The sequence below is a fragment of the Festucalex cinctus genome, chromosome 15 (genome assembly GCF_051991245.1).
Source record: "Festucalex cinctus isolate MCC-2025b chromosome 15, RoL_Fcin_1.0, whole genome shotgun sequence".
Lineage (NCBI taxonomy): Eukaryota > Metazoa > Chordata > Actinopteri > Syngnathiformes > Syngnathidae > Festucalex > Festucalex cinctus.
Genome location: NC_135425.1, coordinates 13,542,389 through 13,568,585, shown reverse-complemented (window position 1 = coordinate 13,568,585; position 26,197 = coordinate 13,542,389). Strand labels below are relative to the sequence as shown.

Sequence of the window (26,197 nt, the reverse complement as noted above, 5' to 3'; positions counted from 1 at the left end):
TGGGCAGAAAACCCACCATTGAATCTACATAAAGAGTCAATTTTCCACCATTTTACCAATCAATCCATTGTAGTTGGCTAATTTGTATTTTGGTAGCATTACATCAATTGATAACTAGACAAACAGATACAATGAAGAAAAGTAGAATATTACAAACTACTGCACAAGATGTATATTTGGGATCGGTGAGAGGTCTCCCTCTAGAGTTTATTTCAGATCACTACACAACACACGTAAGATTTTTTATTTTATTGTCAGTTGTTTTCATCATTCCATTTTCTTTTTAGCACTGTGTCCACAGTTTTCAGCGCAATGAGGGTCATCTTTACATTATATACAGTGAGTGCAGTCCTCTTGGTTTACAAGTGGATGTAAATTAGTACAAGATGTTTACAACTTCCGTGATTGACAAAGCAAGTCATATTATACAAGACTCATCCGATCTTCATTTCTTGCGGAACCTTATATTCCGGCACACCCAGTTCATGCCATCCTGAATGGGAATAATTGAAGGATTTAGTGGGATTCATTAAAATAGTAAATGTTGTAATATTGTTGATGTATATTACTGCATATGGAAGAGAGGTATTTATTTAGCATAGGGTTTACTGTTGTTGTTTTGCAGTGGTTTAGAACTGTAGCTGAGAGACTTATTTACCATAAAACTTTAAAAATGGGAGAATTTATGACAAAGAAGTGAAGTCACTAATCAGTATCGTATCTGTGTGTTTGCCTGTAGCACTAGCATGTATACCTGTAGTCCTTCTGCGGTGATGGCGGAGCAGGCCTGGACTTGCCACATGCGATCTCGGACAGTGTGCAGGTTGAGACTCTCGGCCAGCTCGGAGGCCGACATGGCCGTGCTCAGGTCCTGCTTGTTGGCGAAAACCAGCAGCGGAACGCCGCCCAGATCGTCCTCCTCCAGCAGCTCGGCCAGCTCCTGTGCAAAAAAAAGTCCCGCAGTTGTGACAATTGTCAATACAACATTGGGTAAGATTTTTTTTTTTTTTTTTAAACGAGTGACGGGTTGAATACAAATAGTGCACCAACACGTGTAAATAGACAATGTAACAGTACTCAGTCATAGTCATATATTTTTTATCCTCTGCAAAGAATGGCTAATATTAATGACGTACTGAGAGGAGTTGAGACGGCTCAATAAAAAGTTTGTGGTTCAGTTATTGCAGATTCACTTTATTTTACAATTCACATTTGAAGATTAAAAAGAAAAAACCCGAGCGTAGTTATTAAGCTAATATTTCATCGTTGTCATCCAAATTTGCTGCCGGGTTGCGCAGAACGCATCCACTCACAATTTATGAAAGAAGCCTATGATCAGCAGCTCGATAGTTATTTTAAATTTTGATTTGTTTTTTTTAAAGTTTAATTTATTAAGTTAACAAGTGTTTAGTGCTGTGTGTGTGTGGGAGGGGGTTTTGGAATGTCTAAGTAGATGTGTCAATCACCCCAAAAATAAAATATAAAATACATTTAAAAAGTCAACCTCTACTTCATGGAAATTCACCTATTGGAACATATCACCAGCGGAAGGTGGCCAAGATACAAAAACTTTTAATTCAATATAATTATAATTTTAATATATGTTTTTATAAAGTAAAATATTATGGAGTGCTATTTTTCCTCATTAGAATACATACAACAGTATTTCATTTCATTTTTGTAGAAGGCAGGAACGGATTAATGGCATTTCAATACATTTCAATAGGAAAAGATGATTTACGATATGTGTTTTGAGTTACAACAGGACTCTGTGAGGAACATACATAACCCTAACTGAAACATGACCTTGAAAAATCTGAAAGCATGCACACTTTAATCAACAGCTCTGCCTTAAAATGCAGATGTGCACCCAAATACAATTTAAACCATCATCTCACCAAGCTTGTCTCTTCAAACCGCTTTTTGTCTGAGCAGTCAATCACATAGATCTGCAATCACAGATAACAACAAGCATCATATATATAATAATATATATGACAACATACAATGCAACTCGCCATACCAGCACATGTGTATTCTCAAAGTAATTCTTCCAGTAGGGGCGAATCTTCCGCTGTCCTCCAATGTCCCACACGTTCAACTTGAAGCCAGACGACTGGACGCTCTTGATATTGAAGCCCTGCTCACGCATAACCGGTGTCGGTCCCGCTAACGCGTGCGCTACGCTACGGATATGTTGTGTGCGTTTGTCACCTGCGTGGGCGTGATGTGGCTGATGTCCTCGGCGGCCAGCTGTTTGAGCAGCGTGGTCTTGCCGGCGTTGTCCAAGCCGAGCAGGAGCAAGCGCACCTCCTGATCTTGAGGCTGCTTCAATCTCCGCAGGATGGACAGCAGGCCCTGCAGAACAAAAAAAAAAAAAAGAATGATTGCATAAGTGTGTACACCCTCTTGGTTATGTATAGAGTTAATCAATCACGTTTAAAAACAAATATTGATCATATGACCGAAAACTATAGTTAGGCTTTACTGAAATAATCTAACAAGACTCAGTCAATAAATTCCTAATGTTTCTAATGAACTTCTTTCTACCCTTTTATGAACGTTCAGAATGTTAAAATCTGACTTGTCCAGTTAATAAGATGTCACAATGTTTACAGTACAGTACTGTTGACAGCAGAACAGCTTATGTGCGACCTGAAAGGCTCTGCTGTATTGCTACTATTATTACCGTGTGCATTGTTGTGGCGAAATCTCCCACTGGGTGAGATTAGGAATGTACACCGTGAATGGACAGTGTCCAAAAAAAAGAGTTCAGGAAGGCTTTGGCTCAATCTATTTACTTCCCACGCGGCTAAGAATAAAACACTGTCACTCCACCCTGCAACAAGTCACATGTGTACAAATTGGAACCAGTTGACGGGTTATTAACGCTAAATATTATAGTTAATATTTAAGGAGAAGGAATATAATACAGTACTATGATTTGGCACATGCTATCTCTGAACCTTTCTCCTTTTCCTCCTATTAAATAACATTAAATATAAAAAAAGACACCATGCACAAAGTTACTCAAAACTGAAAGTCCAAAAAAGTACGACCACACGCATCTACAGTGAATCTACAGCAATCACAAATGACAAAAACGACACCCACTCTTTTGTCAGAATACACTTGCCCTTCCCATTCACTGACATGTAAAAACATGAATTCACCATTTATGAAGCATGCAAGTATGTGGATAGATAACTTACCATGATGTCGTCCAGCGAATTAGTGACTCCTGCTCAGGATGACTGGATTAACATCGCTTTGAGACCATGTGGACGATCAGCTGTCAGCTCCAAGGCACGCTGCGTGACGTCAAGTACTGGTAAGTAACAACTACAAAAACAACATGTGGTTAATGTGACAAATGAATGGAAATAAATAAATAAATAAATAAATAAAACTCTCAAAATATTCACTTCCAGTGATGAAATTGTATGGATATTTTGTGGCCATCATTTGTCTAGAATGAAGACACAAAAGCAATATACATGTCCAACAGAATAGACTAAACCATCCACAAAGAAAATACTCTAGTCTATAGCAGTATTAATTATAAGAAGGAATTAACACTATACAGCCTTTATTAAACTATTAAGTGCCTTCATCATTCTGTTTATACTTCATCATTCTGTTGTATAAAATTAGCTCAATTCGATAACTTGTGCAACTAGATTCTTTATTCATCCTGTGAGGGAACTTAGATTAAGATAATGAAATATGATCGCCTCTTAATGTGTATTTTATATCATAGCATTTGCAATATTGCTATTATTAATAAGGGACTACTGGTACATGTCATTGAATTAGAATATGTGGACCATTTATTTCATATTTTCATTGTTTTTGTTTGTTTTCAAAAATACATTAGGTACAATTTTTTTTTCTCAATTAGCCTACATGTGCAATACATTTTAAATCACGTGCCAAATTACGGCCCTCAAGGGCGGGAGTTCTGCATGTTTTAGATGCTTCCCTTCTTCAACTCAGAAGATTCAAATCATCAGCATTGTTATCAGGCTGACTTCATTTATGATTTGCTTGTTTTAGGCAAGGCAATGTAGCTTTATTTGCATTCATGCAATTATGTGCTTCAGATAATTTAAAGTACGTTAAAAAACATTTTCAAAGCTTTTACACACAAAACAGACATTTTAAAGTAATTAAAGAGATAAGAATGGGTAAGTATTTAGTATTTATACTTAGACCTTACAAGTGAATTTTTTGTATTTGACATTTTCAGAACACTCAAATTCAAAAGTTTAGATAGAAAATAGCCTTGAACTTGAAATATGACGTCAATATCCAATCTATTCAGTCAAAACAACGTCCACATCGCCCCCTGCAGCCCATCGAGCCCCCTACAGTTTCTCATATTACTCCATCTCAGTCAAGAAACAACATAAACATGTCGGAAGGCGACTGGCGGAACCGCTAAATTGAGCGACACGGCCACCCGAAGTCACCTGGACACCTCTTCGAAATTTGATCCACTTTTGCTTGTATGGTTCCCGTCGTGTCGACGGCTGACAACCCAGGAAGATGCCGCAGAAAACACTGGGATCCATTGTAGGGCTCCTGTGTACCGGGGCCTGTCTGGTGCAGGTAAGCCGACGCCAGCGCTTCCGAGGTCGGTCGACAAAATCAGTCGAGGCCGAGGCTGGTGGGCTTGGCCAAGGCTCACCTCCATCCTTTTTGTTGTCTGCTCTACAAAGGAAACTGAGTCCAGCTCAGCTTGTATTCGCTGCGGATGACGTCAGTTATTCAAAGTTTTCCAGATTTTGTCGTTGGTTACTTGCGAGGAGACTTGGACGAAGCACAAACAACTACTGTGACAAGATGGTTGAATGTGTCCATTTTGGAGTTTGATGAAGGCGGTCGAGATTAACGTTAGCTCTTGCTAACTGCCAAGCCACCCGGCGATTTGACGGGTTTATTCGAGGCTGTTGATATTAGCTTCCTAGGCCAAGGGGCTAGCTTGGTTTTTGCCAGACACGGATGGAGTCTCTTTTAGTAGGTTACCCACAACCATTTGAAAACATTTTAGCATTGTTTCGGAATCTTTATATCGATTGGGACAGTTTCGTAGCGAGCGAAGCCGATGAAAAAAAACAAAAACAAATTTCAAAAACAGAAACCCCAAACCCTGTTATTTCGCTTATTGTTAAATGAATTGGTCTTAAAGTGGGCTAACTTTTTAGGTTGAGGCCTGAATAAAAACACAGGACTGCGTTTTATGTTTAAAACATTTAATTAAATGGGGTCCCACGTCCTAATTTTGGTTTTAACACTGCTGTGTGCTTGTTGCTTACCACTTGCCTACTACTTGACATGCCATTTTGAAAATGTGCATAAGCATCCTAGATCAATATTAGTCTTAGTTCAATATCGCGACATGACCAAATAACGTCTTGCTTGAATGCTAAATAGTCCAACGTTGGTTACAAATAAATTAAACAAGATGGGCATCTTTTTTTTTGGTGTGTGACTTGGATCTAATATTTTTTCCAAAACACTGCAACATTTTTTTTCCACAGTTAGAAAAGTCGTGATGTTCTCGTTGTGTCCCGGAATCACCAGAATATCACACAGAGGGTTCATTCAAATTGTTCACAAGTACAAGGGGTGAATATTTCCATGAAATCTGCTGATTAGCTGTGCTGCAAGCAATGTTATTGTTTTGATTCATTCTGACGCAGTTTCTCTTTCACAAGTGCTTACACGTTGACTCACATTGGAAATCGTTTGTGTGTGTGCTTGCTTTTTTTTTTTTTTTTTTCTAATGAAGGGCAAGGAGTTCTGTTTCGGAGTGAACAATGAGCAGTACCGCTGCGAGATGGGATACTGCTGCGGAGAAACTGAATGCTGCACTTATTACTATGAGCTCTGGTGTAAGTTAGTGTTTAATTCGGATACTATTTGACTAGTTTCTTCAGCAAACCTGTGTCTGACCCCACCCCAATCTTTTAGGGTTCTGGTTAGTTTGGACCCTGATCATCATGTTGAGCTGCTGCTGCGCCTATCGACACCGCAGGGTTAAAATGCGGCTGCAGCAGGAACAACGGCAGCGTGAGATCAGCCTGATGGCCTACCAGGGTGCCTCCAGCTCCTTCATTTCACCTCCACCGCTTAACCTCAGTGAGTACAAGAGTACCGGGGGATTTGGTGGGGCTTGGTTTACGGTGGGAGTTCTGTCAAGGTGAGCTACTGACATAAACAGCATCGGAAATCAACCTACAGCCTGATATCCAAACATCACAATATGATATTCTCATCATATGAAGGTCACAATTGCCCTGTGATTGGCTGGCAACCAGTCCAGGGTGTCCCCCCGCCTACTGCCCAGAGCCAGCTGAGATAGTCGCCAGCACCCCCCGCGATTCCTTGTGAGGAATAAGCGGTCAAGAAAATTGATGAATGAAGGTCACAATACCATAATTCTAATGATATTGTGGGGAGGTTGGCGATCTTAAAAAAAGAAAAGAAAAAGAAAAACAAAGTTCACAATATTGTAAAAACATGAGCTCATACTAAAAAAACAAAACAAAACACACTATTGTGCTTTTGTACAAAACAGCAAAACATAATAAACCTACAATCTCTAATAGCACTTAATATTGAGGCACTTACTTGCTAATGCACGCACATATTGAGTTCCTCCACATATTGACTCGCTTCACAAGCATATTGCGTTCCACTTCATCTGATGATTAGCGTGGATTTTAAACATAGAAGGGCCAAAACATGCCTTGCGAAAATTAAACTGCACTAAAAAACTAGCCACCATCGGGTGCTAGAACTGCACAAATGAAAATCAACCTGACCATGTCTTAACAGATGTGCTGCTTTCTATATCGTGACATGACGATGACAATATTGTGGCAATTTTAAAATCGCAATATCACGATATTGCCGTTATTGTTACATCCCTACTAATATCGGTATCAGTATCTCCCTTAGGGAAAAAAAAATATATATATCAATGATCAGTCTAAACAATTCAGATGGTTATGTTAAATCGGTGTTAGGATGTCTGATGAGGCTGCTTGAAGCCCCGGCCCAAATTTCGAAGCTGCTCTTCTGTCTGTCAGGATTTTGGAATGACTGCAAGCTTCCCGACTACGAGGAGGTGGTGGGCCATCCTCCCACCCCACCACCCCCTTACTCTGAAAACCCTCCCGAGGCTGCTGCAGCCCCCCCTGCTGAAGTTAGTCAGCCCGCCGTCACTGCGGCGGCGGCGCCAGAACCCTCGCCAGCTGCGCAGCCCGGCCCGTCCGTCGATGCCTTACACTCCGACCGGGACGCCGCCTCCTCGCCGGCGCCATCCGCTCCTCGGGAGAACGCCGAGGATCCGCCCGAGGAGGAGGATGAGCTCATCACTCGCCGCCGGCACGTGACCGGCGACTCAGGGATCGAAGTGTGCGTCTGTCAGCTGGACGACGGCTCGGGGCTGGAGGAGGAGAGCGACGAGGATCGGCGCGCGTGCGGGGCCGCCGCCGGCGGGGAATGCTGCTCCCGCCACCAGCAGCACGCCTTCAGACACAAGGAGCTCACCTGCGACAGGCCCAGCCAAGCCACCAGCGCCGGAGACAGCATGGTGTGAGCCAGCAGGCCAGTCTTCTACCAGCCCAGCCAATCCGGTGCGACACTCGACTTTTTTTGCATTGTCACCGCCAGGGAATGTCTGTCTTGTAAACGCTCAGAAGATGATGATCATTAACCGCTTAGTTGTCCGTTGGGTTCTGTTTCTTGAATTTTGCATTGAGTGATTTGATTGGGATTGACTAGGCCACGGGTTCTCAAAATGTCTGCGGACTCCCTCATAATTGTAACGCCAGATAAATATGACTGTCATCTCATCAGATTCCTTTTTTTAGGTGAATATTTCAATCTATATGTTCGTGACCTGTTTGATGGAAATGAACATAACCTAATTCTGTTACTTCAATATTTATCTAAAGTCACTACCTGGAGAGGAGTGTGCCAACTAATTCCAAATTTTGTAGAAATTTAAAAATGTTCTAAAAAAAAATGTAATTTTCTAGTTTGTAATTTTTAGAGGGGAAAAAAGTAATCTTTACAAAAACAAAGACATGCTCTTGTAGCGATGAGTTTTAAGTTGACGAGAATATGGTTGTATCTTTCTGTGATAATTGCAATTAGTGCTGTCACTATCAAATATTATTTTGAATCGATTAATCTATCATTATTCAATCAATTAATCGACTAATCAGATTCATTTAAATTTTGCATTAAAGTGTATTACAAAAGCTTTTTTTTTTTACTTGATTACTGTTTCTTAACCAGTAATTGGTGGTTATTTTGTACTTCGTATTTGTATAGTGATAAAAAAAGGGGGGGGGGGGGGGGTGATTGTACTATGTTCCCGATTTTTTTCCGAAGTAAAAACATTTATGTGATAAATGAGTCATCAGATCTAAGGGGAGGAAGTAGCATTTGTGTAACTGATAAGCTACGGATGGCGCTTTGAGAACCCTTGGACTCGAAATCCACTTTTTGGCCCGTTGGAAGCATTTCCGCCCGCTCCTTCAGTTTGACACTCAACCGTCCGTTTGCGATGTTGACCGTCAAGGCGCATACCAGCAGGGTCAAACACATTTCCCTCCTGCCCCCACTCCGCTGAGCACACGAGTGGTAAAGAAAATCGTTGTTGTGATTGGCAGAATAAACAAGTTGCACCAGATGTGGGTGCTCGGCTCAGACAGGAAGATGGTGCGGTCATCATCTTCGCTTTTATGCATGATTAGATCGTAGCTTTTTTTTTTTTTTTTTGATTGTTTGCAAAAGATTGACCCCCTGCTAGTTGTGAAAAGGTTGCCCTGTCACTGCAACGTTGTGGATTCTAGCACAGCGTCGGGCTTCTCTGTATCATGAGCTTTTGGCAGCCGGGAATGATTTGTTGTGGTATTTTCCACTGGCAGTGGAGGGAGGGAGCGAGGGCGAGGGGTGGGCAGTTTGAAGTGGATGCTGGCAAACTCCAATTGTGATTGATGGCACGCTTCTCTTGCCGTTGCGCGTCTCCACAATGTTTGTACGAAAGGATAGTGGTCAAACCGGGGGGGAAATAACAGATTGGTAGCTAGCAGTAGAAAAATACACTGTCTTACAACAACCAATTAGGAAAATTATACTTTAATTAAACCCACTATAGCGAAAAGCTGTAAATTATTGACAAAAGGCGAAGAAATACACTCCATATGGCTCCAAAATGGCGGCCTTCGGTTTGGGACAGAGTTCCGTTCCTTTACTGACTTCACTCAAAATCGGAACAAACAGCAGCTATCAGTAAATTATGACAATGTGGTATTAATTTCCATTATTACAGTAAATATTTGTATGTAATATACATCCTGGTCATACATGTTTAAACAATCTAATAAAATAAAAAAACAATAAATGGAAACATCTGTACCTTTACATTGAGCATTGTAGACCAAGGGCCATTAGATGTTAACATATTTCCATCAGTCCTCTTATTTTTAATTCAAATGAGCCACGCCGGTTTATTTTCAGCCGCGATTAAACCCCGACACGGACACTCGCGAGATGCAGCTTCTACTCGCCGTGGCGGTCCAGCTTTCACTTGACTGGTCGCGCTCGTGTTTCACATTCAAACAGTGCGTGTGATTTGTCGAAATGTCGGGAAAGCCTCATCAAACATGACACCTTGCCGCTTCGTGAGCACATGTCGAGATGTAAAGTCATACCAACAAAAGTGTCACCTTTTCGTGACGAGGCCGCGACACAACCAGCACGACTACGAGTCCAGTTAGAAGCAGGGGGGATGTTTCTGAGGGGAAAATAAACCCAGCCCATGTGTATCATGGCATGACAACAAACAAAATGTTACAAAAACAAGTTTGGCTTTAGGGTGAAATGTGTTCTTATTAGCATAAATTATTATTTTGTTCTCTGCAATAAATCAAACATTTTGGGGACTATAATGTCACTCTATAGAATACAAGTCCCATTTTGGGGGGAAATTTGACAAAAACTGAGACCAAGAATAGTAGCGCTTGGACTGGCACACAAAATACACATTTCCTTAATTGTGTTGACTGTCGCGAACGAGTTCCGGTTGGCTTCAGAACTTCAGCTTCAAACTACAGGCAGTTTTTTTTTGTTTTTTTTTAATTTTATTTTATTTTTTTAATGTATCTTTTAATCTATCCTTCCCTCCTTCCTCTCTTTAGTTTTTCCTCTGGTCTCTTGAGATCTCCTTGATTTGCAGGTTTTGCTTTTTAGTTTAAAATGTCTTACCTTAGCTAAAATCCCATACTGCATTATGACCAAAAGTAGAATCCTGGTCGGATTCAAATCCAATCTGAACTCGTTTTGCTGCCATTAACACGTTAGGGGACAAGGATTTAAGGTGCCAGTCCGAGCTCTAATTTTAATATATAAAAGTCGCATCTGATTTGAAGTCGTGGGACCAGCCAAACTATGAAAAAAGTGTGATGTGTAGTCTCAAAAATACGGTAAGAGATTTAGACCTGACATGAGTGCTCACAAGTACAGTTACAGATGTGTTTACTCTGTAAGCATGTTAAATGATCAGAAATGATGAAACCTTTGTTTTTGTGCATAAAGTCTTTGTCTTGCAAAAAATGCACAAAAGAGATTTTGTAGGGTTTTTTGTAGTTGGTGTTTTTTTTTCTCTCAAGTTCACAAAGGAGTATAAGAGATACTAAAAAAGGAAACAATGCTAAACTGTAAGAGGAAAGTCATAATTTTTTTTTTTTTTTTTTTTAAGAAAAGTTGTAATGTTTGAAAAACGAAGACAGAATTGGTACAAAAAAAAAAGGACCGTGCTACTACCAAAAAGTAATAATATAAAAAAGTAAAGTTTAAAATATTTTTGTTGAGGAATGAAGATGGTTTGACAAAAAAAAGGAAAGATCCGAGAATTATGTTGTTATGGAAAAAAAGTACAATTCCCTATTTGTGTAATATAATGACTTTTCTCATGAACTTTATTTTGTCATTCATTTTTTGACATTTTTTTCCTTTTCAGTCTGGCTCAAATACTCCTTCGTATACATTTCATAGAGGGAAAAAAGGCTGAGGATCAAAAAAAGGACGTGCAGTTTTTTTTTTTTTTTATGCAGGACTTAAGACAGAGGTCCAAAATTTGCTCATGGCCTTCCTTGATTTCATGTTTACTGAGATTATTAAGGGCTATCTATATCGGTCACGATCATCCATCCACTTTTAATGTCTGTTCTAATCCTTTGGAAGCCGGTGGAGTTTTCATTTGAAGATGATTTGATTGTATGACAGTGAGGCTTTTTTTTTTTTTTTTTTTTTTTTTTTTGCTTTGCAGCATCAAAATGGAACATTTTAGTTCCCGCCCATTAAGCCAAAGCATTAATTTTCTTTTAGTTTTATTTCATCTTCATATCGGAATGGTAGTTTTGACATCTGCGGTGTCGAGTATACGTCACTTAACCAGGCTATGCAAAAAAAATGAAAATAACAAAAAAAATAAATGAATAAACGTAACTGTTCTATGCTGCCCCCTACTTTCTATCATGTGGGCACCAGTACTAGCAATATAACTCTCAGTACTGTGGCACAGCACCGTACTGTAGTCTTTCTTTTTGTGTGTCTGTGGTCTGTTTGTTAATGAAAAAAATGTAATGCTACAGCAACAATGTATGTACACAGAGGGGCTTAAAAAAAAACGCAATTTGTGTTTGTATATATACTTTTACTCCCCTCATTTGGAGAAAGTAACCGTTTCCTTCTCAACCACTAACATTTCTGATGAAGTTGGTAGGAAGACGAAACTTGTGCTTGTTATGGGATTGATTCCTATTTTGGTGGGTTTGTCACTGTTCCGTCCATCCCTTCTGGTGCGTTATTGTGTTAAAACCGCGGCTTTCTTTTTCCATATTTAAACATATTCACAGAATGAATATTTAACTGCTGCCTTTCATACTTAGAGACGTACAATTTTGTATATTGCATAATGGAAGACCTCAGTGTGGAAGTTGGACTTGATGGAGGCGCTGTGGTTGGATTGTTTTTCTTTTGTTTTCTCTTTCCAAATAAGTTTTTTTTTTTTTTTTCTATGTTTTCTGCCAAAAAAGTGAAAAGTGAGAGGGCAAGCACTGAATGATGGATAATAATACTGCTTTGTTTTCTTTGGGTTTAAGTAATACGTCTGCTGTGTGATGTTTGGGTCATCATTTGTATTTTATTTTTTTAATAAAATTAAACGTCTACACATGACTAATGCATCAGTGTTTCTTTTGGGGTGGGGTGTCTGAGGTGAACAACAAAAACGATACATTTACTCAGGCAATGCAATCACTGTTCAAATGTTTTGTCTTTAATAATGCACTTACTGTACGTCATTGGTTGGTTTATGAAAGTATGAAAACTGGTCACAGAATGGTAACATTCTGAGGGAAAAGCTAAAATAAGAAATCACAAATAACGGAACTCAAAATTGTCATCATAATTTACAAAGTATTTCAAGAAGAGGGTCTGCTGTTCACCTCTTCGATCACAACAGCAAAGCAGCATTATACACAACACACAAAAAATGTGGGTACATAAAACAAATATCTCACCTTGATTTCAGTGCATACAGTCAGGGTTGAAATGAGGCAAATGATTGTTGCTCATAATACAAACGTTACAAGAATTTTCTTTTAATCAACGTATACGTACTTAAATGGACAATTTGCAATAAAAGATCATTTGCTTTTTCAACTGCAGCAGAACCTCTAAAGTGGAACACAATCTGTTTCAGTTCAAACTACCATGAACATGAGACGAGAGGACAACAGGAAAGTTTGTCAGAGTGATACCGCCACCTAGTGATCTTTTAGTGGTACTGCAGGAATTAAAACGTAATAAGTCAGTAACCTTTATTTTGTATAGCGCTTTTCACGACAAGGCGTTTAAAGTGGTAAATAGGTCTATGTAATTAATATTTCTACATTAGTTGCACTGCTCATATTGTACTGAGCACCACTTCTGGTTCTTTGGTTTTTTCTTTCAATCAGATTTGCCAAAATCTCCCAAGGCATCACATGTGATGACAGTTTGAACTCCCAAATTTGGTACCACTTTCGTGACGTTCCACTTTGGTGGTTCACAAGTGAATACTCACCAGTCATGCTTTTTTTTGTTTGTTTGTTTTAAATTGAATTTCACATGTAACAATAATAGGCCCGAATGTAAGCATTTTGAATCATAGTCGGTAAAGGTCTGAGCGTTTATATAAAAAAAAAAAAAAAAAAAATCTATGGTGTGTCTTTCAAGTGATTTTTCTTTCCTTGATACGCTCGGACAATTTAGCTTACTATGTGTAGGTTTGCTTACATCTTAAAAATCCGTTGGCGTGTACCCCACTTGATATCATGTCTAATGTTGCATGTTGATATCATGTCTAATGCCTTTAGAACATTTTTTTTTGGTAATACATTAACTACAATTCACATGCAAATGGCAAAATAAGTGAGGTTGTTGACAGGGTGGACATTTTTGGCTAATGCTAGCATTTAATGAGTATGTTGGACTTTCACTTAGCAATATTGATTTAGTAACCTTACTCTGTACTGTTATATAAATACATTTAGAATTTTTGAAAGGTTTTTATGTTAATTGACATTTCACAATGAGAGTGGCCATGTTCAGCATTAGTGCAAATATTTACTCTGCAACAGCATCTTACATTGAAAAACAACAAAACACTGGTCGTTGTGTCGCTGATAACAGCTTTCTCTTAAAGCTGCAGTTAGTCAAAACGACAGGGTGGACAACAATTTTAGGGATACACACAATATACATCTAAAAACAAACAAACAAACAAACAAAAAGACTACAAAGTAGGATATTTTTGATAGATGTACCAGACTGGTTTATGTGCAAATGGCTGGCGACTTTGAATAAGACTGCACAGTTTCATTATTTGCTATATATTCATGATTCTGATGACACCAAAGCGACACTCTACTATCACATTTTATTCTAGTCAGATTACTACTTAATTTTCCTTACAAATTTTCTTCATAACTTTTTTTTTTTTTTTTATAAAAAACAAACAAAACAAAAAAAAAACTTTTTCTCACCGTTTTTTTTTCTAAAGTGATCAATTTTTAATCCCTCTGGCATTTATGGATACATGAAATTATGCTTAATAGGTGTGAGGATTATGAGGTGGTCCTTGAAAAAAATTGCTCCCCTGACCCAAAAAGTTTGAGGACCCCTGGTCAACAGTAAAAGACTTAAAAAGTAAAAAGTAGCTGCTCAGAAGAGGTCGAGCATAAAAAGTCCAGCGTCAGGATCGTCTTTCTCAAAACAGACCAACATCCGTCAGCCACAGTGTGGACTTAGTGCAGGTAAGGTCCCTCCTCCCCGAACCCAAAATCACCCTCCCCCCCCAAACCTCTCAGTAGAAGCGCTTGCGCCGGTTCTCGTTCCAGTGACTGTAGAGCAGCAGGCCGACGACCACCAGGAAGATGCAGCCCACCATGGAGAAGAGCACCGTGAAGAAAATGGCCAATCCGCTCATCCCTTCCTCAGTGCGACCCACTAAAGACAGAAGAGAAGGTCAGAGGGAGGCAAAATATGATGAGCGTGCGTGTGCGTGTTACATCTGAGTAGCTCCATGTTGTCCACGCTGGGTATCGTGATTTCCTCCTCCTCGTCTTTCTCTTCTTGTTTACTCCGCAACACCGTCAGTTGGTAGAGTTTCAATGAGATGATGTCATGGTTGTCTATTGATTCAAGTTGAAGAAAAAAAAAATCTCAAAAGGATTAATGGCATTTCCGTTCATGAAATGTATGTTATCTGCTAGGTGTTCTACCGGAAAGGTCGCCTGTAATTGCGGTGGCGCCAAAATAAAAGCCCTTGGGTAGCCGCACGCCGGGCAGGTCCAGGCAGTCCCTCCACTCATGCTGTCCGTCAATGTCAATCATCACCTAAAGAACACAAGAGGGGAAGTCAACCCCCTCAAATTTCTTTTTGACAATATGTTCTATGCAGCCCCACTAATATATGTTATTCTATTTAATATTGCGTTAGTGGAATATGAGTTAACAGCAAAATCCAGCCGTTTTTATCCATCTCAGGGGGCGGCCATTTTGCCACTTACTGTCGCTTGAAGAGGACATCAGTGTTGCTCATGTCTCAGGTAACAACCAATCACAGTGCAGCTTCAGAAAACAGGTGAGCTGTGATTGGTCGATGCCTGCGCCCTGAGCAACTGTGATGTTCACAGTCGATAGCAAGTGGCAAAATGGCTGCCCCCTGAGATGGATAAATGGATTTTACTTCATAACTCATATTCCATAAATATTATATTAATCAGAATGTCATGTTTGGACTAGTGAGGTCAAATATAATATGATTGTCAAAAAATGTTTAAGGTTGACTTCCACTTTAACTCATTTGCTCCCAAAAACATATAAATAAGTTCTATTTTAAATGTTATAAGTGTCCCAAAGATGTATTTACAAGTTTTTTTTTTTTATGCTAGAGCATACAGAAGGCTTTGATGCAGCCTCTTTACTGCAGAGAACGGTTGAACTTGAAGCAATGGTAGTTATTACAAAAACGGCCAGCAGGTGGCAGCAGAGTATAAGAGATCCCAGGGCCATGTTAAAACAAGCTTGATTTCCCCACAGTTCTCAGCACATTTCGAAATAATGATGAAACTTAGCTATATTCTAATGCTAATTGCTGCAAAACGGAAACGGGTAGAAATATACTTTTCTTCCTGATGAATAAAAGAGACTAATCTTTCTTTTGGTAGGTTCCATATTTTTATAGCAATAGAACACAATATTCTGTGGGCCTTGCAAAATCAGTCAAAATCCAGGAAAACGAAGGGGGTTGCCTCAGTGAAAATGACTGCGAGTGAATGAGTGAAGATACGCCTTGCCTGTCTTTATTATTGTAATCACTTCCTATAACTATGTCAAGGGAAAAAAAAACAAAAAACAAAGTGGTCGGATGAGTATGTGCAATATCGAATTCACACAGCATATGTTGTTCCGCAGGGCCTCTGCTCTTTTCATGTCAACTACAAGTGAAGAACTCTATTCAGCTTTGTTTTCACTGTCCAACATAACCAAACGACCTAATTTGTTAACCATGTGCAAGCTTGAGGATAATAACGACGGATGTGCCTCACCGTCAGCCTGCGTCGGACGTATCTGATGAAGAGGAAGGTGTCGTGCTTCAGGTTGCGCACCATGGCGTTGCAACCGCCCAGCTCGGTGGGCCGGCCGTCCCGCTCGTGGTCGTAGCTGATGGTGCCGTTGCCCACCATGGCGAGAACGAAGGGGAAGATCCTCTTGCGGTTGGAAAGAGGAAAAAGACGCACAGGTTAGGTCATTATTGTTATTAAGTTTATCATCATGTTTGCTGGAGATAGTAACACCAAACAGACGTTAAACACGCACATTCCAAAGATGTTACCTGTGTGCTCGGAGTGTATCTCTTCTTTTGTGCCTGTTTCCAGGTGAGCGCACAAAAGAACACACAAGACAGCCCCTTTACACAACACTGTACTAGTACAACATTAATTGCCCGCGAAAAACTACAAGTAATAGCCTCCCAATGTTTTTTTTTTTTTTTTGTGAAACAGTTTTGAGCTTCAATTACTTCATTTGAGGAGCATATGTTTTCATTTAGTAAATATAGCAGGTTTCTAGACTATATTAATGGTGGTTTTGTTTTAACAAAGTTCTATATTAAATATATAATGTTCAATATTTTTAGGCTTTTTCGGCCGATCGAATTTGAAAAAAAGTCATAGGTAATGGCTTGAGCAACATACAAAGCCCAGAAAATGTCAAATGTTAAATAGTTAATTTTATATTACAATGTAAATAAATTAATTAATAACACAAAAAAAATCTACTAAAAAAACAAAAACAAAAAAACCATAAGGGGGGATTACTGAACCGCGAGAGTATGTCATGTACCTCTAACTGTTTCTCCTCATTGGGGTACGTGTCCACAAAAACTCCCAAACCAGTGAAGTTGTCCTTATTCCCAAATACAGGACCTGTGTATGATGGAGGAAAAATAAAAAATAAAAAATCACGCAACGCACACATTCAAAGAGTGCAATGGCAGAAAAGAGCATTTCCAACAATGTTTACCTTTCTGCATGCGCTCCTTAGTGTACCAAATAGCCAACCCGTCACCATTGAGATTCTTCTTTCCTTTCCCATGAATCTTGAAGTGCACTTGCATCTCCCAGTCATTCAGATGGCACGGCTGGAAGGGCAAAAGTGAGACCAAGCGTCATTTTCAGGTCTAAACAACGGTAGTCGATCCCTTTCAAAACCCGAGCTGCTCAAAAATGATGATGCTCTTTATAGACAATGTTGCTGTCCTTCCTTCTCTCAACATGATTTTCTCTCATCAGTCCACCAAGTGACTTTAGGCTGCAGGGTGCTTGTTGTTGTTATTTGGTCAGCTTTTAATGTAGCCTTAACTATGCTTTCGCCCCCTGGTGGTGGGCTATTTGTTGAAAAAGTGCATAAGCTAGCCTTGGGTCGAAAACTTCAATTTACAAGATTATCCACAGCAATGTTATTGCAAAATCGTGGTGCATTAAGAATATTTTCTGAACGCGTAATATCTGTACTGTACCTCTAATTCCACAACAATAAATACTCACAATTCGGCTCCATACCGCCCCCTGTCTGCTCTGCATGTCAGGTGTGAGTCGCACCTGCTCTGTGGTTACCATGGCATCGCCCATCAATTCCCAGTGGGATGAGCTTAAAGGCCCAACAGCTAAACAACACACAAAGCACTTTTATTTTAATTGTATTGTCACATGTGGCGAAAAGCACCTGCGTGACAATCAAACGTGGTTAATTTTTTTTCACACCTATAAGACACCAGATACGAACAAGGCAGATGTTAAGGCGTTTAACTGCTAAATTAAAAGACTGTTCAATCTTCCAGAATATTCTACTCAATGCATCGAGGGGCATACCTTGGTAGGGCTTGGTGAGGGAATACTCCCGTTTTAGGAACTCCTCCATTTCGTGATCGTCGTCGGCGAAACAGTGGCCAACCGTAAATATTAAAAGAATAAACAAGCACAGTAGCTTAAAAAGCGTCATTTTTTGCGGATAAAGTAAAATGTATATTGATTTGGAGTCTCGCCTGTGTCTTCTGCAGCTGACGGCGGCCATAGTAAGTCAATAGTCACCGCCCCATACAAATCCAACGTCTTTCTTATTGGTTCTGCGGGTTGAATTGCTCTATCTCATTGGTTGCCTTTTGCCGTCGATCATAATACACACGCTCTATTGGTTTAGATTTATAAAAAGGCGTCGCCCTTAAAGAGTGCTGTTACAAAATGTGCATTGTGCTAGATTTTTATGATAATAAAGTACCTGTGAGATATATTTAAAAAGTACAAGGAATTAATAGCTCTTAATGTTTGAAATAGATGCCACCATACATTTTTTTTTAAAACATCGTTCTCAGTGGACATGAAAAATGATCCCAACCGGTGTACAAAATCCGCATCTATTTTGCAGTAAGTACAACTTTGTCAAAAAAAAAAAAAAAAAGTGAACTATATACATTTTGCAATTGTCTGATTTCTCGGGGGCATTCGTGTGGTTTTGCGTTTCTTTTGCTTGATAAAAAGGACATAAAGTAAAAATCCCACCATCTCTCAAATTTTGGTGGTGCGCGGATTTATTTTAGGGCTGCCAGCACACAAAAACTTGCATAAGACAACGTGAAAAAGCGCTCTTATAAAAGCTGAACGTTCCTTGTCATTTACTGCTCCGTTCGTAAATTCTACTCCCTTAAGTCGACACCGTCGTACTAACTGCCGGTTGGATGCTGTAGGAAAGGCCACGCCCCCTCGTGGATCCCAGGTGACTGTCGGCGTTCTACTCGCTCGTCGTGACCATTGGAGGGGATGGAGTAAATCACGCCGGAGAGAAGCATGGAGCCCACGGAAGAAAAACCGAGCGAAGCGGTCGACATCTATCGCGACACATGGGTCCGCTTCCTTGGTGTGTAACGTTTGTGTTTTTCTCCTGCCGAAGCTGACTTGAAACAAACGCGGCAGTGAGTCGAAAGAACAGGGTGACCCTGGAGTTGCTAGCTAGCTGGGTAGCTAACTCGAAGAACAGCTAACGTGTGTATTTATAGCAATCGTGACCTTCAGGGGCACTTTGTAGGACGACTCAGCGACAAACACATTTATCTACATTGATGCTTTACCCGCTTTTGTAGTTTGTTAAATCTAACGAATTGTGCTGTTTTATAAGCTCAGTCAGACCAAAGTAGCTGAGCAAGTTGAGGCAGTGACTCATAAGCACTTGGAGTCATCAACTCATAAGCGTGTATCACCTTTTTTTTTTTTTTTTTTTTTTTTTTTTTTTTGCCGTTTTGAGTATTGCAAGAAAGCCTGCCTTTTTAAGTACAGGTCTTGTACCACTAGTAGGGACAAGTACAGTTACAGTATTCAAATGTAATTTCAAAATGTTTTATAGTTAGTTTTACCAACAAAATTGAATGGATTTCACCTATTGTGGGCATTTGGAGTAACCCCAGCGAGAAATTAAAACAAAAAACAGTACTTTATTTGGTTAATTTCATTGAATTATTAATGTTTTTAATTTGTTTTATCATGCAATCTGTTATCTATCTACTGCATTATATAACAGGAGATTAGAGCTGAATAGAGGCAGCTGGCATGGTGCGTGCCTGTCAAGAGGATCCACCTTAAATAAACATTTGGCGGGATGCAAATCAAACTGCCGCTAACTACTTTGAGCTGTCAGGATCTTAAAGAAGCACAGGAGTTACCAGGAACAAAGATAGAAAGTCATTTGTCAAAAACCAATGACAAGCTAGCGGCTAGCCCCTGTTGACGATATACACCCCTCATTTCTCAGGCTACGCCAACGAGGTGGGGGAGGCCTTCCGTCCGTTGGTGCCAGTGAGCTTGGTGTGGAGCAGCTACGCCGTGTCCACTGCTTACGTCACTGCTGATGCTGTGGATAAAGGGAAGAAAGCTGCTGCGGTGAGTGAGAATGGGATGGTGAGATGCAGTTGATGATGTGGTGTGAGTTAAGTGGAGTGAGTTAACCACACTGAAGACAGGTTAAATCAATAAATTGATGAAGTCCTAACTTGAGGCTTGAGAAAATTTCTGATTACTGATTAATTGGCCAATTAACTAAAAATATATACAGTCAAAAAAAATGACTTAATTTTTTTGGTCACTTAACCCACATCAACACCAAACTAGCTGATCTTGAGTCAGCATCCGTCACATAAAGTGCACTGCAATTCTTCTTGGGCTGGTTTAGGCGCACAGGGATGAGCCGGGGATGGGCCAGACGACGCGGGTGGCGGTGGCGGTGGCAGACACGTTCGTGTGGCAGGCTCTGGCCTCCATCGTCGTCCCGGGATTCACCATTAACCGCGTGTGTGCCGCCACGCTGCACGTTCTGGGCCGCACCACCAAATTGCCCCTGCCCGTGCGCAAGTGGACCACCACGGCCGTCGGCCTCTCAATCGTCCCGTTCATCATGACCCCTATTGACAGGTTGGTAGCATGTTTGTTGATTTATTTTATTGTATTTTATTTTTATTTTTTAATACGCTATCAGGGCTCCAGACTGCCACTAATGGTGGCATTCTGCCCCTATAGGCCGTGGGGTGAACCCCAAAAAAGTGCCTAGAAAATGAGTTTCGCTCCACTGTCTGGGCACTACTTGTTCAATGCATTTTTTGATAGATAATACCCTTCTGAACTTTGGGTTAAAAGTTCACCCAATGTTTTCCTGCCCCAATTTTGTCACAAGCCAGAAATGCATATTTAGGTAAATAACAAAAAACGAAAATCTTGTGCTGCTGTTTTTGGTTGTAAAACATCTTACATTAAATTTGGCAACAGAAAATCATTCCCAGATGTTATAAATACATGTACCTAACATCAGAAACAAGTATTGGTGGTTTGGTGCAATCATGTGAATTTAGATCATTATATTACATTTGTGCCAAAAAACGCTTCAACTAGAAGTGAAACCAGCACACGGATGTTACATTTAGCTATGTTTATGTTTCATATATGAAAACAATTCACAACCTATTACGTCATGAAAGGTACACAAGAGCAACATACATTGGCCAAAAATACTACAATGCACCACAAACCTGGAACAAGGCAAAATGGACTCGATGGAAATAGATGCATTCAGAGCCCAGATTATTATAGCATATAGAATATTTATTAAAGTATCAGATTATGTCATCACAGCATGTCATTTATACCCCCCGCCCCCCACCCCTGCCCCCCACCCCTGCCCCCCACCCCTGCCCCCCACTCAAAAAATATTAATAAAAAAAATAAAAATAATAAAATAAAAATCAAATGTGCATTCACAATAAAACCTTTGGAACTTCATTGGAACAGCTCTCTTTTTTTTTGGCAGACCAATTTAACAAAGGTCTGTGTTGTGGAAAAATTGAATACAGACATTTTTATTTTTGCTTGAAAAGTGTTAAAATGGAGAGTTAACATCTTGATAATGAAACAAACAAAATGGCAAATTTTACATAGATTTTACAGCCCTGCACTGTAAAGTGTCCTCGTATGCCCTGTGATTTTACAACCTGATGTTTTACCAGCTATGTGTTAGTGTCACTTTCTTGGCTTACGTCAGTAGACTCAGTAGTTGATGTATCTGATGAGTGAGGTACCCTGTCTAAAAGTTTGTCAGTTGTTGATAATGTCTCTACAAAAACCATTGCAGAGTTGTTGCTGGAAAGGGGTGTGAAAAACCAGCTGGGGGAAATCACATCTCAATCTTCGTTTCAGTATATACTGCCTGAAATAGAAAATTAAAGGGAAAGATGAGCACAAGATACACATATTCACATCACATTAGGGCTGCTCTATTATGGAAAAAAATAATCATCACAATTATTTTGGTAATAATTGAAATCAAGATTATTCAAAACAATTATATTTTGTTCAAATCAAGAAAATATTTAAACATTTGAAAATAAGACAATTACAATCATATGAAACTATAATTATGTAAGTTGCTTTTGGATCCAACAAAATTTATAATATATATTATTATTATTATTATTGTTGTTATTATTATTATTATTATTATGACGTTAGCAAAAATTTGACGTTGGGGTGCAGTGTGTGCAGTAAGCTAGTTTTGACATGGGTGTGTGGTAAAATAACTCGTGTGGGCGTGCCACAACTCAAAATTAGTATTATTAGTGCTGCAGCTATCGAATATTTTGGTATTCGGATATCCTACTGAAAATTCTAGTGAATAATCGTATATTTGGATAGAAATAAAAATATACCTATAGGCCTATATACTTTCTCGGTCAAAGAACAATTATAAATACAGAAGACAAAAAAACACATTTGCATATAATAATTAACAACCAACTGGTTTTCATTTTTAGAGAATCAATTTTATTTTTTTTATTTTTTTTTAACTTAAATTGAGCTTGTCAGCAAACTATTTTTTTCTGAAACAGTGAGATTTTAGACAAATCTCTTCCCATAGATTTCAGACAATGTTTTTCAGTGTGAGGATTTATACGTTACCTGTAGTCTGAAGCATCAAGATCCCCGTGTTTATTAACACTGTTCACAAACCCCTTAGCTTGTCCATTCTCATCACATCTTTGTCAACTATAATCCTTTGACGGATTACTTGTTCACAAAAAGAATTTGTAGCTCTCAGCATTGGGTTGTCTAAAACACACACACACTCACTTAACATGTGCAGAGTCATGCTTTCTAATTAATGCTGTCTCGAAATGTAAACAGAATACAAGTGACATATTGCTGACCAATGCTTTAATTTTAAAATGTGTAATTTTAGCAAAGTGACAACTCACATTTGTTTGTCCCTGGTTGCTGTTGACTTTAAGAACCTTGTGTAATCTCTGAAACAAAACTGCACCTCCATTGTGACACAGTCTTTTGTCTTGAATATGCAGAAGAATGGAACAGTCTTTCTTCATCTCAGCTGCCTGCAGCAACCCGCCTTTAGACAAAAAAGAATTACATTATAAGTGTTATTGTCACATCACCTCTTTACAGTATATGCACATCACAGATTTAAGTAAAGTGTTTGTTGAGGTTGATGAGAGAGAGTTTGGGGAAAAGGGAGCGTGTAGCTGTGACTCTATTATGACTCTGATGGGCACAGGTAACTCGAGTTTGGTAACAACTATTGGATTCACTCGATAAATCATTCAGCAGCTCGCGTTTTTAATAAACTATAGCCTTAAAACTTAACCTAGCAACAAATTATTTTCAGCCCTATACAAAATATCGGTCACATTAATAACAGAAATGGGCACGCGTGTGTGTAGCACATACCTGCTGACAATGTTTCTGCTTTGGCGAGATGATCCCTCTTCCGTGTGCCTTCCGATCCCAGACGAATATACTTTGAAATTTATTTTTACAAATGATGCAGATGGCTGGAAGGACGGGGCCAGCTGAAGCGATGGGCAAACCTGAACGGGAACGAAGTTTTTTCACCACTTTCTTTTTAACTTTTTTCTCCTTTCGCTCTTCTTCGCTCTCCGACGTTGTGGTCGCCATTTTTGATATGCGGTTGCTATGGTGAGGAGAAAGCAGCAGCTACCTGATTGGCTCATGTGACCTAAATCACACCACTACCGACCTAATGGCACTACGCCCACACCGGAGATCACTGCGCCTCATCGCAAAATAGTGCCGGGGTTTCACCACCGAAAATACAAAATTGGCAGGTTTTCAGAGGGTGAACTCCACGGATTCTTACTTACTACTAATAAATCTATTTTATGAAGTAAAGATTATTTAGTGCCCCTGGTAGTGGAGCGAAACTGAACGAAAACGTGTGTGACCTGACGGCCTACTAAAATTTCAGACAGTGACAATAAAATGTTCACCTACTCGCGCCAGTGCAACCAACCAGTAAGTTTGCAGATTTTTTTTGTTCATATTAATTACTATTCTCGAATAATTTTTGTTGCTATCACACTTCTGTTCCACACTTCAGCCCATTTATCAGGAATAGAGTGAAAATAAGCAGGATGAATATTTACTTTGTAAAAAAAAAGAAAAAAAAAGTAGTATGGAGTCCTGCGGTATGGTTCCAAGATTTTGAGTCACTCAGAATTGTCCTTATTTGTTAAAGAAACATTTTTAATCTGGAAAGTTCTTTATGAAACCACACATTTCATGCTGTACCCTGACCCTTGAGGGGGAAAAAAAATGTCTGAGCCATAATTTGGACACGTACCTGGTACATGTATACACACAGTGAACTTAAAAAGTCTACACACCCCCGGGTTAACGTGCTAAGATTTTGTGATGTAAAAAATTAGAAGAAAGAAGGCATCATTTTATAACTCTTTCCACAATTATTAATGTTACCTATACAATGCAATTGAAAAAAATGTTTTGAGGAGAAGTAAAAAAATAAACCGAGATAATGTGGTTGCACAAGTGTGCACACCCTCCCTGATTAAATAAGTGTCAATCGCAGTGCAATTAGATTAATTTTCAAAATCAGACATACTCTGAATAACTTCAAAGTTCAGATGACATTGTCTTTATAGATATTATTATTATTATTATTATTATTATTATTATTGTTGTTATTTTTAAAGGTTTTGAAGTTACTTATCTTGGTCTTTTATTATTTATTATTTTTTACAGTATATCACAAAACAATGGAATTTGAACAGGGGTGTTTAGACTTTATAACTATCTTAGATATACAAGGTAATTGTAAACCACATCCGTTGTTTAAAATATTTAAACTGTGTTCTCTTGGAAAGGCTCAGCCCAAACATTCAAATGGAATCGCACATAACTGTCAAAACTTTGTTGTTTACCTTGCAGGTCTGTGGACTACCTGCTGGATTCGAGCCTTCGGAAGTTATATCGTCACGGCGAGAAGCAGGAATAAGGAGGGACAACGCTCAAAAAGGATTACGTGGAGCCATAAAGAAAAGGGATTTTCGAGTAGATCTTGACATTGTACTGTATAGAACACGTTGCAGGAATGTTGCTGTATAAATATGACTGTCAGTCAAGGTTCTTTTAATGTTACACGGCAGGGATGCACTTTGTTGTAAGCGTTCATTAAAGCTGGGTACACACATACCGATATTTTGAGTAATTTGCAAGGTTTTTACTCCTCGTCAGATTTTTGGATGTCTCGGAAAGATTATCCTGAATATCTGATACGAGTAAGTGTTTTTTTTTTTTTTTTAAGTACACGCATACCAACAATTAGGTCAAATTTGAGCCTTTTTCCTGAGCGATTATTGTTTGTTTTTGTTTTTTTGTATGTTTGTTGTTCATCGTGTCTTATTTTAAAAATTGGCATGTATGTACCTCGCCTTAAGCCATACATTGTGGTTATGCTATGAACTAGTCAGCCACAATAGTTCACTACTTTTTTCCTCACAAATTATATTGTCTGGTACTTTTCAATTTTATCCTCTGATGCACTTTGATTCTACCAAGCTATTAGCCATGGGAGCCATTGAGCTTTACACTGGGAACACAATTTACTCCACTTTTGCGAGGTGGTACTGCGAATGTGTGAACTTCACATGTATTCATCGCTGCTGTCTAACATGTTACCATCTCCAAGCACAAGATTACACAAGCTTGTAAGTGTAGAAATTCTTGTGTTGAATATCGGGACTACAGGTGCGCAAATGATGAGCTATGCAAGGGAATAGCTGCCATTTAGCAATAGTACAGATAATACTGGGAGTGTTTGGCTTAATTTGTGTGTCATGTTTGCAATAACTGTCAATGCTGTTTTATATTTATTTACATGTTTTGGTGGTGGGAGATGAAAAGCTGTGAGGAAAGGGAGCCTATAGCTAATTCTACTCTATATTCATATTCAGTGTTAACATTTCAGAGTTTACTTGTGTTAGTTGAGTGACCGCATGCCACTGATGTAAAGAAATACTGTACAGGTATTTTTTTTTGTATAGTAGTTGTGTTGGGATTTTGGGATGGGTTACATTTTACAATATTTACAGTTTAACTGAAAAATAAAGCCCACAGTTTGTAGCACTGGAGGGGTCAGGGGCTACACTGTGCAACTGTTGTGAAATAAATACTACAATGATGTACATAATGTGTGTTCTTTT

General features: G+C 39.2%; 4 protein-coding genes across 8 annotated transcripts; 2 read left to right on the top strand and 2 right to left on the bottom strand.

The window, feature by feature from the left end:
* Window positions 1-234: 234 nt before the first annotated feature.
* LOC144001884 (ADP-ribosylation factor-like protein 3) lies at window positions 235-4,922 on the bottom strand. The gene is made up of 7 exons (XM_077496496.1): window positions 4,473-4,922; window positions 3,213-3,342; window positions 2,215-2,358; window positions 2,024-2,140; window positions 1,899-1,949; window positions 755-940; window positions 235-493 (listed from the first exon to the last, which is right to left on the bottom strand). The coding sequence occupies exons 2-7, from the start codon at window positions 3,213-3,215 to the stop codon at window positions 446-448; spliced, it is 549 nt and encodes a 182-aa protein (XP_077352622.1). The 5' UTR covers window positions 3,216-3,342; window positions 4,473-4,922; the 3' UTR covers window positions 235-445.
* wbp1 (WW domain binding protein 1) lies at window positions 4,357-8,370 on the top strand. Of its 4 annotated transcripts, XM_077496494.1 has the most exons (5): window positions 4,636-5,019; window positions 5,544-5,631; window positions 5,795-5,897; window positions 5,977-6,144; window positions 7,098-8,370. In XM_077496494.1, exons 3-5 carry the CDS (start codon window positions 5,843-5,845, stop codon window positions 7,607-7,609), a joined length of 735 nt encoding a protein of 244 aa, XP_077352620.1. In that variant the 5' UTR covers window positions 4,636-5,019; window positions 5,544-5,631; window positions 5,795-5,842; the 3' UTR covers window positions 7,610-8,370. The 4 variants fall into 4 exon arrangements, with proteins under 4 accessions (XP_077352618.1, XP_077352619.1, XP_077352620.1 ...); XM_077496492.1 differs by lacking the exons at window positions 4,636-5,019; window positions 5,544-5,631 and adding an exon at window positions 4,357-4,611; XM_077496493.1 differs by lacking the exon at window positions 5,544-5,631 and having other exon boundaries at window positions 4,635-5,019.
* Window positions 8,371-12,339: 3,969 nt separating this feature from the next.
* On the bottom strand, window positions 12,340-18,242 carry lman2la (lectin, mannose-binding 2-like a). 2 transcript variants are annotated; one of them, XM_077496489.1, is made up of 9 exons: window positions 18,003-18,242; window positions 17,679-17,797; window positions 17,155-17,272; window positions 16,975-17,057; window positions 16,466-16,498; window positions 16,179-16,340; window positions 14,850-14,964; window positions 14,637-14,759; window positions 12,340-14,574 (listed from the first exon to the last, which is right to left on the bottom strand). In XM_077496489.1, the coding sequence occupies exons 1-9, from the start codon at window positions 18,202-18,204 to the stop codon at window positions 14,432-14,434; spliced, it is 1,098 nt and encodes a 365-aa protein (XP_077352615.1). In that variant the 5' UTR covers window positions 18,205-18,242; the 3' UTR covers window positions 12,340-14,431. The 2 variants fall into 2 exon arrangements, with proteins under 2 accessions (XP_077352615.1, XP_077352616.1); XM_077496490.1 differs by lacking the exon at window positions 16,466-16,498.
* Window positions 18,243-18,795: 553 nt separating this feature from the next.
* Window positions 18,796-25,954, top strand: mtfp1 (mitochondrial fission process 1). Its single transcript, XM_077496497.1, has 4 exons — window positions 18,796-19,044; window positions 19,933-20,060; window positions 20,350-20,588; window positions 24,924-25,954. Exons 1-4 carry the CDS (start codon window positions 18,975-18,977, stop codon window positions 24,988-24,990), a joined length of 504 nt encoding a protein of 167 aa, XP_077352623.1. The 5' UTR covers window positions 18,796-18,974; the 3' UTR covers window positions 24,991-25,954.
* The last annotated feature ends 243 nt before the right edge of the window (window positions 25,955-26,197 follow it).